At 41.6% G+C, this 15363-nt stretch overlaps 1 protein-coding gene across 1 annotated transcript in view; it reads right to left on the bottom strand.

Annotated features, from left to right (window-relative positions):
• Nucleotides 1-15363, bottom strand: part of ARG2 (arginase 2) — a 39732-nt gene that overhangs the window by 1786 nt on the left and 22583 nt on the right. The window contains exons 3-7 of the mRNA XM_052646450.1: nt 8733-8910; nt 6207-6366; nt 2091-2185; nt 1813-1917; nt 715-851 (exon numbers count right to left, since the gene is read on the bottom strand). Coding sequence (XP_052502410.1) covers nt 715-851; nt 1813-1917; nt 2091-2185; nt 6207-6366; nt 8733-8910 — 675 coding nt within the window. The remainder of the gene's footprint in view (nt 1-714; nt 852-1812; nt 1918-2090; nt 2186-6206; nt 6367-8732; nt 8911-15363) is intronic.

Here is a 15363-nt window from a genome sequence, read left to right as displayed (position 1 = left end):
AACCTCTTGTAGCTACTCTTTTCTAAAAATTTTTATTAATTTTTTGCACCACGAAGCTTGTGGGATCTTAGTTCCCCAATCAGGAATCGAACCCAGCCACTGCAGTGAAAGCACCAAGTAAGTCCTAACCATTGGTCCACCAGGGAATTCCCCTCTTGTAGCTACTCTTGATCCCCTAGCTTGCAGTTTACTCCTCTTCCTGTCAGCCATTCATCTTCCAGTATCCCCATATTACAGGTCCTAGCAAACAAGCTCTAGTATAAGACTTCTATGAAAGGGCACAAGGTATTGTCCAGCTTTGAAATATCTTCAAAGGAAGCTTCAGCTTGATGTTCTTAACTCCCAGTGAACCAGTCTCATAGTGTCAGGGTTAAAATTAGAGCTATTTGGGCTTGCCTTTTAGTCTTCATCTGCCTTTATACAATTCAGATGCAAAGAACTACATCAGTTTGGCAGTTTATTCTTGTATTTAGTAAGTGTTTAAGTAGATAATATATTTTTTTTACTCAGTGTTACCCTAATGTATTTTGTTATCAGCCAGGTCCAAACATGCCTCTAAATGACTCCTTATTAGCCTGGCCACATGGCTTTTAGCTATAGAAGTTTAAAGAGAAACAATGTCTCCAGTGACATGTAATAATAGAAAAGATCCCCTGGCAGGCAAGAGGCTTCAGCAGATTTACTTAGGTAATTAACAGGTTGATCACTGCTTACCTGTACTGTGTATTTCCTCAGTAATATACATGCCTTCTCGATAGGTCAGTCCCCCTACAACAGGGGTTCCTGTGGCTGGAGCCAGTGTAGGATCAAATGCATCAATATCGAAACTCAGATGGATTGGCCTTTGTCTTCTTGAAAGGAGGAAAACAAGAGAAAGTCATTTGGGCTGTACTTGGTTATTTGTCCTTCCTACTGGTTATTTGTCCTTCCTACAGCTACAGCTCCTTGGTTTTGCTGCTGTTCATGCTAGTACTTTATTAACACAGCAGATTTCCAGATTTGTTCTGAAAGTTACTGTGTTAGGTGCTTACACACCACTTCATAGTCTTGCCCTCAGTTCTGTGTGCCTCAGACTAACTCCAGTTTGTATTTCTTATTTACCCTGGGCTTTAGAGCCTCTTACATTAAGAACTATCAATAGAGGGAATTCCTCACTTCCATAGGACATGGGTTCTGACAAATTCTAGTTGAAGTTGGATTGGTCTAGGTTACAGTTAGTTATTCTCTCAGAGTAGAACAGCAGCTCTGAACTTATGACTGCGATCTTACCATCTCCCAGTTCCAACTTCAGTTTAGCCCAGGCATCCAAATGGTTGAAGGTAACATAGTAAACACCTATGTAGTAAATTATTTATACTTCTTAACACTTTAAGAAACAGTATATTACCAAGGTGGCAATTAATCACCCAGAAATGAAGACACAGCACTGGGAAAATGTTCTTAACTAGCATTTGATTAGCATTCACCTGTCATCTTTCTATACCACCAAGATTTGCTTAATATAAAATTTTCAGATGATGCAATAGTTGAGCCTGGGAAGAAGAGAAAAGTTGGAACAATGAATGCTTCTCCTCTCGAAAGATAAGCATTAAAATTGGAGCTAAAGAGAAATTCACCGAGCAGTTTTCCCTCCCAGCCCCAGAAGAACATGACTGAAGTTTCAGTCTCCCTTTCTGATCTGAATTTTTTTATATGTATGTTTTGCTTTTATAAGGTCATTATCTTAAGAGACAGGCCAAAGTTTACTACCCACTGAGCGTCTGCCCTGTTCTCTTTGGGACCTAGTAGTAGACGTCCATTGTAGTTACTTACTTGCCAATCAGCAGATCGAATGTCTGTTCCATGACCTTCTGGATACCAAGTCGATCTATGTCTCTCATGGAAAAATACTGGATATCATAATTCTTTAAAATAAAACTGGTGAGATATAAAGGAAAAAAGCCTTAGCTAAAGAGGAGTTTTTCAATCAGATGTGGGAGTGGAGCTTGTCCTATAGTGACCTACAACAGGTTAAGTCCAGAAATAACCTATCAAATGGAACATTAGTGGCCAGGACAGGCCCCAAACTCAACCCTAACATATTAACTTACTGTTCAGGAGGGTCCACGTCTCTCAGTCCAATATATACAATACTTGGGGAAGAGATACAAGGTTTGATCCAGGAAAATCCTGGGAGCTGTGGTACCTGTGAAGAGAAGGACTCATCAGGGATTCTCAGTCTCTCAAAGGTAATCACTGTGTGCAGTATGCTTTCTTTTCTCACCCTCAGTGTATGTGTAAACCAGCAAACACACGATCTGGGAAAGAACTGATAGAAGTGGAAATGATTCAGAAGGGCAGCTGCAGAACAGTATAGTCTTCTGAAGAATAAAATACCTTCTCTTAATACAATCACAGAAAACTAATCAAACTGATCACATGTACCACAGCCTTATGTAACTCAGTGAAACTATGAGCCATGCCCTGTAGGGCCAAGATGGATGGGTCATGGTGAAGAGTTCTGACAGAACATGGTCCACTGGAGAAGGCAATGGCAAACCACTAAAGTATTCTTGCCTTGAGAACCCCATGAACAGTATGAAAAGGCAAAAAGATAGGACACTGAAAGATGAACTTCCCAGGTCAGTAGGTGCCCAATATGCTACTGGAAAAGAGTAGAGAAATAACACCAGAAAGAATGAAGAGACAGAGCCACAGCAAAACAATGCCCAGTTGTGGATGTGACTGGTGACAGAAGTAAAGTTTGATGCTGTAAAGAACAATATTGCACAGGAACCTGGAATGTTGGGTCCATAAATCAAGGTAAATTGGAAGTGGTCAAACAGGAGATGGGACCTGGGGAATCAATGAAATAAAATGGACTAGAATTGGTGAATTTAACTCAGATGACCATTATATCTACTACTGTGGGCGAAAATCCCTTAGAAGAAATGGAGTAGCCATCATAGTCAACAAGAGTCCAAAATGCAGTACTTGGGTGCAATCTAGAATGACAGAATGATCTCTGTTCACTTCCAAGGCAAACCATTCAATATAGTAATCCAAGTCTGTACCCCAACCATTAATGCTGAAGAAGCTGAAGTTGAACAGTTCTACAAAGACCTACAAGACCTTCTAGAACTAGCACCCAAAAAAGATGTCCTTTTCATTATAAGGGACTGGAATGCAAAAGTTGGAAGTCAAGAGAGATACCTGGAGCAACGCAAATTTGGCCTGGGAGTACAAAATGAAGCAGGGAAAAGGCTAGCAGTTTTGCCAAGAGAATGCACTTGTCATAGCAAACACCCTCTTCCAACAACACAAGAGAAGACTACACATGGACAGCACCAGATGGTCAATACCAAAATCAGACTGATTATATTCTTTGCAGCCTAATGGAGAAGCTCTATACAGTCAGCAAAAACAAGACCAGGAGCTGACTGTGCCTCAGAACATCAACTCAATCTTATTGCCAAATTTAGACTTGAACAAAGTAGGGAAAATCACTAGACCATTCAGATATGACTGAAGTCAAGTCTCTTGAGTATACAAAAGTGACAGATAGATTCAAGCGATTAGATCTGATAGAGTGCCTGAAGAACTATGGACAGAGGTTCGTTACATTGTACAGGAGGTAGTGATCAAGAGCATCCTCAAGAAAAAATACAAAAAGGCAAAATGGTTGTCTGAGGCCTTATAAATAGCTGAGAAAAGAAAAGAAGCTCAAGGCAAAAGAGAAAAGGAAAGAGATACCCATTTGAATGCAGAGTTCCAAAGAATAGCAAGGAGAGATAAGAAAACCTTCCTTAGTGATCAGTGCAAAGAAATAGAGGAAAACAATGGAATGGGAAAGACCAGAGATCGCTTCAAGAAAATTAGAGATACCAAGGGAACATTTCATGCAAAGATGGGCTCGATAAAGGACAGAAATGGTATGGACCTAACAGAAGCAAAAAATATTAAGAAGAGGTGGCGAGAATACACAGAAGAATTATACAAAAAAGATCTTAATGACCCAGATAACCATGATGGTGTGATCACTCAGCTAGAGCCAGACATCCAGGAATGTGAAGCCAAGTGGGTCTTATTAGGAAGCATCACTATAAACAAAGCTAGTGGAGGTGACAGAATTCCAGTTGAGCTATTTCAGATCCTAAAAGATGATCTGTTAAAGTGCTGCACTCAATATGCCAGCAAATTTGGAAAACTCAGCAGTGGCCACAGGATTGGAAAAGGTCAGTTTTCATTCCAATCCCAAAGAAAGGCAATGCCAAAGAATGCTCCAACTACTGCACAATTGCACTCATCTCACAGGCTGGCAAAGTAGCAAAATTCTCCAAGCCAGTTTTCAACAGTCCAGATGTTCAAGCTGGATTTAGAAAAGGCAGAGGAACCAGAGATCAAATTGCCAACATCCACTGGATCATCAAAAAAGCAAGAGAGTTCCAGAAAAACATGTATTTCTGCTTTATTGACTATGCCAAAGCCTTTGGCTGTGTGGATCACAACAAACTGTGGAAAACTCAAGAGATGGGAATACCAGACCACCTTGACCTAACCTGCCTTCTGAGAAATCTGTATGCAGGTCAAGAAGAAACAGAAGTGGACATGGAACAACAGACTGGTTCCCAATCAGGAAAGGAGTACGTCAAGGTTGTATATTGTCCCCCTCCATATTTAACTTATATGCAGAGTATATCATGCAACATGCCCGGCTGGATGAAGCACAAGCTGGAATCAAGACTCCTGGGAGAAATATCAATAACCCCAGATACGCAGATGATACCACCCTTATGGCAGAAAGCAAAGAGGAACTAAAGAGCCTCTTGATGAAAGTGAAAGAGGAGAATGAAAAAGCTAGCTTAAAACTCAACATTCAGAAAACTAAGATCATGGCTTCTAGTCCCATCACTTCATGGCAAATAGATGGGGAAACAATGGAAACGGTGACGGACTTTTTCTTGGGCTCCAAAATCACTGCAGATGGTTGACTGCAGCCATGAAATTAAAAGACGCTTGCTCCTTGGAAGAAAAGCTGTGACCAACCTAGACAGCATATTATAAAGCAAAGACATTACTTTGCCAACAAAGGTCCGTCTAGTCAAAGTTGTGGTTCTTGCAGTAGTCATGTATGGATGTGAAAGTTGGACTATAAAGTAGGCTGAGCACCAAAGAATGCTGAGTGCCGAAGAATTGATGCTTTTGAACTGTGGTGTTGGAGAAGACTCTTGAGAGTCCCTTGGACTCCAAAGAGATCAAACCTGTCAATCCTAAAGGAAATCAGTCCTGAATATTCATTGGAAGGACTGACACCTGAAGCTGAGGCTATAATACTTTGGCCACCTGATGTGATGAGCTGACTCATTGGAAAAGACCCTGATGCTGGGAAAGATTAAAGGCAGGAGAAGGAGACAACAGCAGATGAGATGGTTGGATGGCATCACAGACTCGACGAACATGAGTTTGAGCAAGCTTCAGGAGTATGGTGATGGACAGGGAACCCTGGCATGCTGCAGTCCATGAGGTCGCAAAGAGTTGGACACAACTGAGCAACTGACCGGAACTGAAGGTGGCCTTGGTTTCTTATTAACTTACCTAAATAGCAAGAATACTGCTGACTAGATCTTTTCCACCTCTTTGCACACTATTGAATTGTTTACAGATTGGTTCTTGAGATGGGAACCAGGTTATGTTTCAAGTCCCCAAGAGCCAAAATGTGAATTCCGCCTAGTGAATAACCTTTGTACTATCCTGGTTTAACTTCGTCCCTTACTAAGGGGAGCGATACACAGATTCTAGTCCATGCCTAGCATGAGCTCCCATGTCTTCTGAAGAGCCTGGGAAAACATGACTGAGGTAATCATGGTTTTATTTGTCTTCTAGTCTGGTGGGTCCAAGAGTGAGGCCCAGGAGCTTCTTACCAAGAATTCTTCAGGCTGTAGGTATATCCATATCACTAGAGGGCACTGCCCACTACCACATTCCTTTATTATGAGATGAGATTATGAGCCACTCCAAAAGCAGGGCCCGTGTGCTAGTCATCTTTATGCTCCCAGAATCTAGACTATGTGGTCCAAAATAGTTTGGTGAACAAACGAAGAAGTGGGGAACATTACTACCATCACCATAAATCTGTCCTTCACAGAAATCTCACTGAACTAGATTCTCAGAGCCCCAGGATAACCCTTACAACCTGCCCTCCATTCTCTTCATTTCAGCCCACAGACCTTGTCCTGTAGTTCTCTGAGGAGAAATGAAACTGGCTGTCCGTGTAGATTTCCAGATGAAGTGGTGAGGGGTGTATTGATGTCAGCATGGGCATCAACCCAGATCACACCAAGGTCTGGGCAGTGTCGGGCGTGGCCACTGATGGTACCGATTGCCAGGCTGCAAAGAAAAAATAAAATAATCTTAAAGGCCCCCTGCTTGGCAAACATCATTAATAACAAATATCTTCAGCCAGCACAGCTCACACTTTGTCCTCAGGGCAAAGTCAGGGCTCTAGATTGAATCTGGATTTGGATAAGACAGGGTCCCTGGGACTGTCATCCCCAAAGACAAATCCTGAATGAAAGACAGGGAGAAATGGAAGGCTCTAAAGATTCAAAGCTGACAACTGGTTATTCTTGTGGTGTGCCAGGTGTCACTGCTGCCCCTAAATTCATTTAATTGGATCCATTAGCCTTGGCCCAGAAAAGGACCCAAAATTTTTGTTCAACAAATGAAATCCTGTTAAAGAGGTGATCAGTATGTAAAAACTCACTAGTATTACTTAATATCTCTTGAGAGACCAAGAAGAATGTATTTTAAAGAATCAGTTATATTAACTTTTTAAGGATAAAAATTTGTGTTACCGCTTTTTAGAAAGATTATGTGATACTTCCTAAAACAGGAAGTCAACATTTTTAAAGACATTAACAGAGCAACCCAATTAAAGACCTCATTAGGTCACTGAATAAAACAAGTTTATTTGCATGTTCTTTACATTAGCATGACATTCAACAATCGTTAGGTGTTTCTGGTTTTTGCTTTGCTTGTCCTTGGTCTCTTCTTACATTAGCCAACTATCCTGTCTGAACTGAAGGAGTACAGCTGACGAAATTGTGTTTGGAAAGCTGCCCAAGCTTCCCAGGAACCAAAGAATTTGTCCTCAGGGCGATGGGAAATGCAGCTTAAGCATCCTAGGAACTAGCCACAGTCATCCTTTAGGTCAGTATACCCTGAGGTAGCATTTTAAGCCCTGTGTTCCCTGTAGGACCTTTTCAAGAAAGAGCATGGTATGGTGCTAAAAGCACTGAATCAATTCAGAACACCGGGGGTCTTTCTAGGAAGAACTGTGTGAAATAGGACAAGTCATCTAACTTCTCCAGACTGCTATTTCCCTTTATATAAGATAAGGATAATAATGTTAGTCTGATGATCAAAGCAGTAGTGTATGTTACACTGTTAAAGGGAGCTGAGTGACTGAAAAATGCCTCTTTCTTTAAAATATTCAAATATTCAAAATATTCAAACATTCAACTGTTCAGATTATACACACACCCCTTCCTTTCTAGAATCTTCCAGACAGCCTAGGTTTTAGCAATGAGAGGACTGCAATCTTGATACAAACAAAAGAAAAACCAAAGATTATAACTGCAGTAATAAGTGGTCCCTAAATAGTAAGCCAACCATAAAAGAGACAATAAATAAAGAGACAATAGATGAGCTCTCAGAGCTCAGAGAGCACTGAGCTCAAAGCAAGAGACCCACCCTTGAGTTATTTAATCAATTTGAGTAGAGAATGTGGTATTTTACTCTACCTAAAACTTTATTCTTAATGAGGAATCTACCTGTCTTTCCAGTTCTGTTAATTGATCTGAAAAGCTGAGCAATTCAGGGAAGTTGCTAGATTTTGTCTCAAAAGACTATTGCCCACAGTGGTCACAATGGACTTGAATCCAAGCTCTACTGCTTCCTGGCTCTAGATGTTATTCAGCCTCTGTCCCTCATTGTACCCAGCAGTGAATTAGATAAAATAGTATCTGCCTCGTGGCATGGTTTTGAGGATTGACTGAGACTATGTATTAAATGCTTGATATTCCTAGTACTTCAATGCCATTTTTTACTACCAAAAAAATCTTCATTACTTAGCTCAAATCATACTTCCCCATGAAATCTGACTAGTCCAGCCCAGACTGATCTCATCCTTCTGAGATGCAGAATTCAGTATTTTTTCCTCATTCCATGTGTATTTATTTCATTTAATTCTAATAGATCACGTTTCCAATATTCCTTGGCACTGCTTGACAACTCATCAGAACAGTGCTCAGTAAAGTGCATGCTGATTCACTGAGAGGATCAATTGCGTAAGCCACCTAGGGTCCATACTGTGGAGGTAGAGAAAGTATTCACGTGCCAAGTGGGGCATTTCTAAAACCTATTAGCAGAAATGCTTAAAGAAAATAAATTCAGCCTATCGATGAATCCCTCCTATTCTCCTAAATAACCAAAATGAAAAGTCATTAGAAGTTTTAAGAAAGTTTTCCAAGAAGTAAGCATGAAACATACCATCTAAAAATTTTGCTTAGTCCAACTCTGAACTTGCCCTCATACTGTGTGACATGTCTTACAAAGGAAACTGTACGTGCCTCAAGTGGTTCCTGATCTTAGGCATGAAAATGCTATGTACATGATACCCTAGAAATTCTGGAGTACTTTGCTCTAAATGAGCCATGCAGTCCAGCCCCTCCACCACCCTGGCTCCCTCTTACCTGTGGTCTCCTCCCACTGTGACACAGCTGTAGCCACCTGACACAGCTCGGCTAACCACCTCCGCTAGTTCCTGGTTGGCCAGGCCCACGGAGCGAGGATTCACTATCAAGTTGTTATAGAGATCATCTTTGGGAACTGGAGTAAAATTCAAATCTCCGAAGTCTTTCAGGTGGCAGCCTAGAAATGAATGAGGGATGACAAGAGTAATCATGTTATTCCCACTTGTACTGGCCTGGGGCCACGAATAACAGTTGTAACAGAGTACACATCAGGGTAACTGAAACCTCACACCACAGTGGCAGGATTCTCTCCATCCTCCCAGCAATCCTGTGGGCTAGATCCTTTTAGGAATATCATTTTGCAGATAAAGAAGCTGAATTTTATAAAGTAAAACCCAGAAATGTTCACTCACTTAACCTACCAATCACAAAACTGGTCTCAATTAGAGCTCAGATAGCCTCAAGTTATAGAGTGAAAGTAAAATACCAAGAGGAACTGAAAGGATTTACAGAAAATTAAGCAGCATTAATTTAGGACAAAGAAACAAATATAGGAATTTTCATAATATCACCTTTTTTAAAATAAAAGGCCAATCTGAGTACCTAAATATCTCTTATGTTTAGGAGGCTTTTACAGTTATTACTTGCTGCTACTGCTAAGTCACTTCAGTCGTGTCCGACTCTGTGTGACCCCATAGACGGCAGCCCACCAGGCTCCCCCGTCCCTGGAATTCTCCAGGCAAGAACACTGGAGTAGGTTGCCATTTCCTTCTCCAGTACATGAAAGTGAAAAGTAAAAGGGAAGTCGCTCAGTCATGTCTGACTCTTCGTGACCCCATGGGCTACAGCCTAGCAGGCTCCTCCATCCATGGGATTTTCCAGGCGAGAGTACTGGAGTGGGGTGCCATCGCCTTTTCCGACTTAAGGCCTGAATCCCATTTTAACTCCTGGTTTATTTGCCCTATAAGTGCTTCTTTACTATAAGGGCAGCTTCTTCTTTCCCAAATAAAAAACCTGAAGGATTTCAAAACACTCTACTAAATATATTTAACCACATCCACAGATTCTTATCATCCTACAGAGTCAACAGAAGAGTTCCCAGGTCTTTTATAAAAATCTTAGAATCCTAAAAAGAATAAACATTAAAGAGACACAAAGCATCTTCCTAAGACTGAACTACAAGAGCAGCACCTGACTCACCCCAACTCTTCAACTTTATCCAGAAAGCAGAGGGAGACAAAGTTTCTACAGCTGAAACCACCAGATGAGTACCTACTCATTCACAGCCTGTTTACTCTTACTATAAACACAAATCTCAGCCAATTTACTTAGTTTTTAATGTAGTAATGGGTGACTCAGAGAAAATTAGCAGGGAGAGGAACTATTTTGGGGAGTCATTTGATAGAAATGGCTTTCAAATGAAGGACTAACCTCACAAACGCACACAAAAGACAAAACCCTGTGAGTCGCAGACAGAGCATTTAGTAAATGATGACCCCGATATATCATGTCTTAAGAATAGCTTCTCTTAATATGCCATAGCCTAAAAACAATGTTCATAACTGTGAGTCCTAAAGAAATGTTTCTCCTAATAAGGCAAGCACATAAAACACTCTGAAACTACATCTAAAACGGTATAAGTAAACAAACACGTGCACACACATTCCCAGGTCCAAAAGAGCTAAATTAACCAATCCATCAGCATTCCAGAGCAACTAATGACTTGAGGATTCCAACCAGAATACACTTAAGGCATACCTCTCTTCTCTGGTGGCATTTTTTCCTATGTAAACAGCTCTGTCAAGTGCTTTGGTTGGCAAGCAATAATAAAATCAACTGTATTTCCTGTTCCCTGTCCCTTAACAAAACTTCCAGTTTGTCCTCACCTCTGACCTACATTCAACACGTCCAAGGGCTAACGTGAATGATAAAATATGTTTCACATAAACTTTTCTATTAAAGGGAGTTTTTCATCAAAATGTTTTACATTTTACCTCATAAAACCTTTATCAGACTGTGGAGAGAAATTTGAAAAATTTGAAATTTGAAAATACGGTTCATACTTAATATACTTAATAAACTCTTATCTGTGTCATGGCTCAAGCTTTTACTAGTTATAAGCCTTGGAAAAAACTTTATGCCTTTCAGTTCAGTTCAGTTCAGTTCTGTCGCTCAGTTGTGTCTGACTCTTTGCGACCCCATGAACTGCAGCACGCCAGGCCTCCCTGTCCATCACCAGCTCCCGGAGTTCACTCAGACTCACGTCCATCGAGTCCATGATGCCATCCAGCCATCTCATCCTCGGTCGTCCCCTTCTCCTCCTGCCCTTAATCCCTCCCAGCATCAGAGTCTTTTCCAATGAGTCAACTCTTCGCATGAGGTGGCCCAAGTACTGGAGTTTCAGCTTCAGCATCATTCCTTCCAAAGAAATCCCAGGGCTGATCTCCTTCAGAATGGACTGGTTGGATCTCCTTGCAGTCCAAGGGACTCTCAAGAGTCTTCTCCAACACCACAGTTCAAAAGCATCAATTCTTCGGCGCGCAGCCTTCTTCACAGTCCAACTCTCACATCCATACATGACCACAGGAAAAACCATAGCCTTGACTACACAGACCTTAGTCGGCAAAGTAATGTCTCTGCTTTTGAATATGCTATCTAGGTTGGTCATAACTTTTCTTCCAAAAAGTAAAAGTACCGTCAGAATTCTCAATCAAGATTTCAGGCGTTCAGTTCACACCACAGTGAAAGATCAAATGCTAAACTCCTAAAAATAGGGTGTTATGAGTAAGAGAGACACACAACACTCTGCTGCCAAAGCAAGTGCGTCTTCCAAGGGGCAGGGGCGCTCCTTTACCCGTACAGTAGGTGCTCACATTCAGCAAAACCGGGGAGCGAAGGATCAGGTGACTTCACACCACTGACACTTTCAGCCTGATTGGGCCTCACTATGGTCTCAGTTACTACTTACAAGATCCAAAACACTGTTGCAACTGCTCAACAGAAATTCTTAAGACTCACAATCCTAGTAGGCAACTACAGCATGCGATTCTATAGGTGAGGGAACCGATGCAAGGCCCCAAGGTCACACAGTTTCTAGGTGTCAGAATCAGGATCCCAACTCAGGCCGTCTACCCCAAAGTGTGTATTCTAGATTATGCAGTTGAGACCTCAAAGACTCCCTCTTGATTCCAACACTTTAAGAACTAAACAGCCCTCTCTGAGGAGCCAACAAGACAGCAGAAGGGGAGCAGGCAGCAGCGGACCTTCCACAAGTTCACCCACAGGGATGAGCACCCAGACCAGCTGCTGGACGTGCCAACGCAGTGACACAGCTGCACGGCACCCCATGGGCGTGGTAGAAGCTCCTGGGCAGGACCAGTCTTAGGGGCTCGACCCAAAGAGATGCCATAGGTACTGAAGTCATCCCACTCAGATGGTGGGTATCTACAACCCCAAGACTTTCACCTGGGTGGAAACCAAGTCCAAGATTACTGGACACTACTTGGGCGAGTTCTCCATCACCTAAAAGCCCAGGAAGCATGGAGCCACCCGCTCCTCCTGCTTCATCCGCCTTGAGTACCTGTTTGGCAAGTAAAGGCACAGACTTCTCTTTAAAACAAACAAAATGAGCTACTGGTACATTCTGACAGTAAGCTGTAATATTTTCCCACCCAGGCAAGGTTCACAGTATTCCAGCAAATTACATTAGTCACTCTACCTTAATTAACCTTTACTAACTACATGTTAATCTTCAGTGTAAGTACCAATCTTTCAGTCTTAACCACTTATATCAATAAATCAGTTACATTTAGGGTGAGGACTAAATAATCTAACACTATCAGGAGATCTGAATAAACAATGTTAGAACAGATTGTATTCTTAAGGGCCTCCTTCTCCAACTGGGATCCAAGTATGATGAGGGGAGGGGCAAAGGGTGGGTCACAGGATAGACATCTTAATGTCTGCAGAGATTTGTGTTAAAGATCTGGATTAAGATTAGCACAACCAGTCTTGAATGTAAGTTGTACAGTTTGAGCTTTACCTCTTGAACCCAAACTCAATCCAAAGCCAAACTTCTGAGAGAATGTAGGAACTTGAGAAGCCACGGTCTGGAACATAAGGTCAACAATGGCCTGGAACATAAGCCCAACCAAGGGGTCACCACTAGTAAGGATACTGGAAGCAAAACAGACTGCCTTATGCTATTCTCAATTAAAGGTAAGATGCATATGCAGCTAGACTTCTGTGTGTATCTTCTTTGTGTACCATTGCTTTTTTAAAAATAACATATGAGAGATCCAAAACCAGAGAAGATCTCAATGACTAAATAAAAAGGAAAGGTTCTGGAGGTAGAATGTGAAAACAGACCAAAGATACTGGGAACCAAGAGAAAAAAATTAACCAAATAAAACAACTATAAAAAATTTTCTTTAAAGTCTTTTAAAAAGAAAAAAGACATGAGTACGGTCACTATTAAGAAGAGGTAGCAAGAATACACAGAAGAACTATACAAAAAAAGATCTTAATGACCCAGATAACCATGATGGTGTGATCACTCACTTAGAGCCAGACGTCCTGGAATACGAAGTCAAGTGGGCCTTAGGAAGCATCACTATGAACAAAGCTAGTGGAGGTGATGGAATTCCAGTTGAGTTATTTCAAATCCTAAAAGATGATGCTGTGAAAGTGCTGCGCTCAATATGCCAGCAAATTTGGAAAACTCAGCAGTGGCCACAGGATTGGAAAAGGTCAGTTTTCATTCCAATCTCAAAGAAAGGCAATGCCAAAGAATGTTCAAACTACCCCACAATTGCACTCATCTCATATGCTAGCAAAGTAATGCTCAAAATTCTCCACGCCAGGCTTCAACAGTATGTGAACTGAGAACTTCCAGATGTTCAAGCTGGATTTAGAAAAGGCAGGGGAACCAGAGATCATATTGCCAACATCCATTGGATCATCCAAAAAGCAAGAGAATTCCAGAAAAAAATCTACATCTTTAGTGACTACACCAAAGTCTTTGTGTGGATCACAAGCTGAGGAAAATTCTTCAAGAGACTGGAATACCAGACCACCTTGACCTGCCTCCTGAGAAATCTGTATGCAGGTCAAGAAGCAACAGTTAGAACTGGATATGGAACGGACTGGTTCCAAATTAGGAAAGGAGTACGTCAAGGTTGTATATTGTCACCCTGCTTATTTAATTTATATGCAGAGTACATCATGCGAAATCCAAGGCCAGATGAAGCACAAGCTGGAATCAAGATTGCTGGGAGAAATAATCAATAACCCCAGATACACAGATGACACCACCCTTATGGCAGAGAGAAAAGAGGAACTAAAGAGCCTCTTGATGAAAGTGAAAGAGGAGAGAGAAAAAGTTGGCTTAAAGCTCAACATTCAAAAAACAAAGAACATGGCATCTGGTCCCATCACTTCATGGGAAATAGATGGGGAAACAATGGAAACAGTGACAGACTTTATTTTCTTGGGCTCCAAAATCACTGCAGATGGTTGACTGCAGCCATGAAATTAAGAGACACTTGCTCTTTGGAAGAAAATCTATGACCAACCTAGACAGCATATGAAAAAGCAGAGACATGACTTTGCCAACAAAGGTCCGTGTAGTTGAGGCTGTGGTTTTTCCAGTAGTCACATATGGATGTGAGAGTTGGACTATAAAGAAAGCTGAGCACCAAAGAATTGATGCTTTTGAACTATAGTGTTGGAGAAGACTCTTGAGAGTCCCCTGGACTGCAAGGAGATCAAACCTGTCAATCCTAAGGAAATCAGTCCTGAATATTCATTGGAAGGACTGATGCTGAAGCTGAAGCTGAAGCTCTAATACTTTGGCCACCTGATGTGAAGAACTGACTCACTGGAAAAGACCTTGATGCAGGGAAAGACTGAAGGCAGGAAGAGAAGGGGACAACAGTGGATGAGATGGTTGGATGGCATCACCAACTCAATGGACATAAGTTTGAGCAAGCTCTGGGAGTTGGTGATGGACAGGGAAGTCTGGCGTGCAGCAGTCCATGGGATCACAAAGAGTTGGACACGACTGAGCAACTGAACTGAACTGAAGGTCACTATGTACTTTACTGAATCTCAAAATATGGAAGGACAGTTTGGATTTAAGAGAAATGAAGCCTTAACTTTCAAGTTAATATTAGGTCCTGCCACTGTTGCAAGGCAGTCTTGTGCTGGACAGATTCAATGGCAGTGCCCATCCTTGGATGTTTTATCTTCCTTCCAGTGCTCCAGTGCTAAGTCACTTCAGTCATGTCTGACTCTTTGCAACCCTATGGACTGTAGTCCGCCAGGCTCCTCTGTTCATGGAATTCTCCAGACAAGAATATTGGAGTGGGTTGCCATGCCCCTCTCCAAGGGATCTTCTTAACGAAGGGATCATACCCATGTCTCTTAAGTCTCCTGCATTTGCAGGCTGGTTCTTTATCACTAGCACAACCTGGGAAGCCCCTTTAACTTCCCTATCCATGTTTATCTCAGCATCTCCTTAAACCACATCAAGCATTTAAGCTCTTCCTAGGTGTTTTATGATAGGTGTATAATTAGAAAGGGTTTATAATCTAAGTTAATCATGCTAATATTAATTTTTGAAGACTAACTC

The sequence above is a fragment of the Budorcas taxicolor genome, chromosome 10 (assembly GCF_023091745.1).
Source record: "Budorcas taxicolor isolate Tak-1 chromosome 10, Takin1.1, whole genome shotgun sequence".
In the NCBI taxonomy this organism is placed as follows: Eukaryota; Metazoa; Chordata; class Mammalia; order Artiodactyla; family Bovidae; genus Budorcas; species Budorcas taxicolor.
This window is presented reverse-complemented; position numbering and strand designations above follow the sequence as displayed.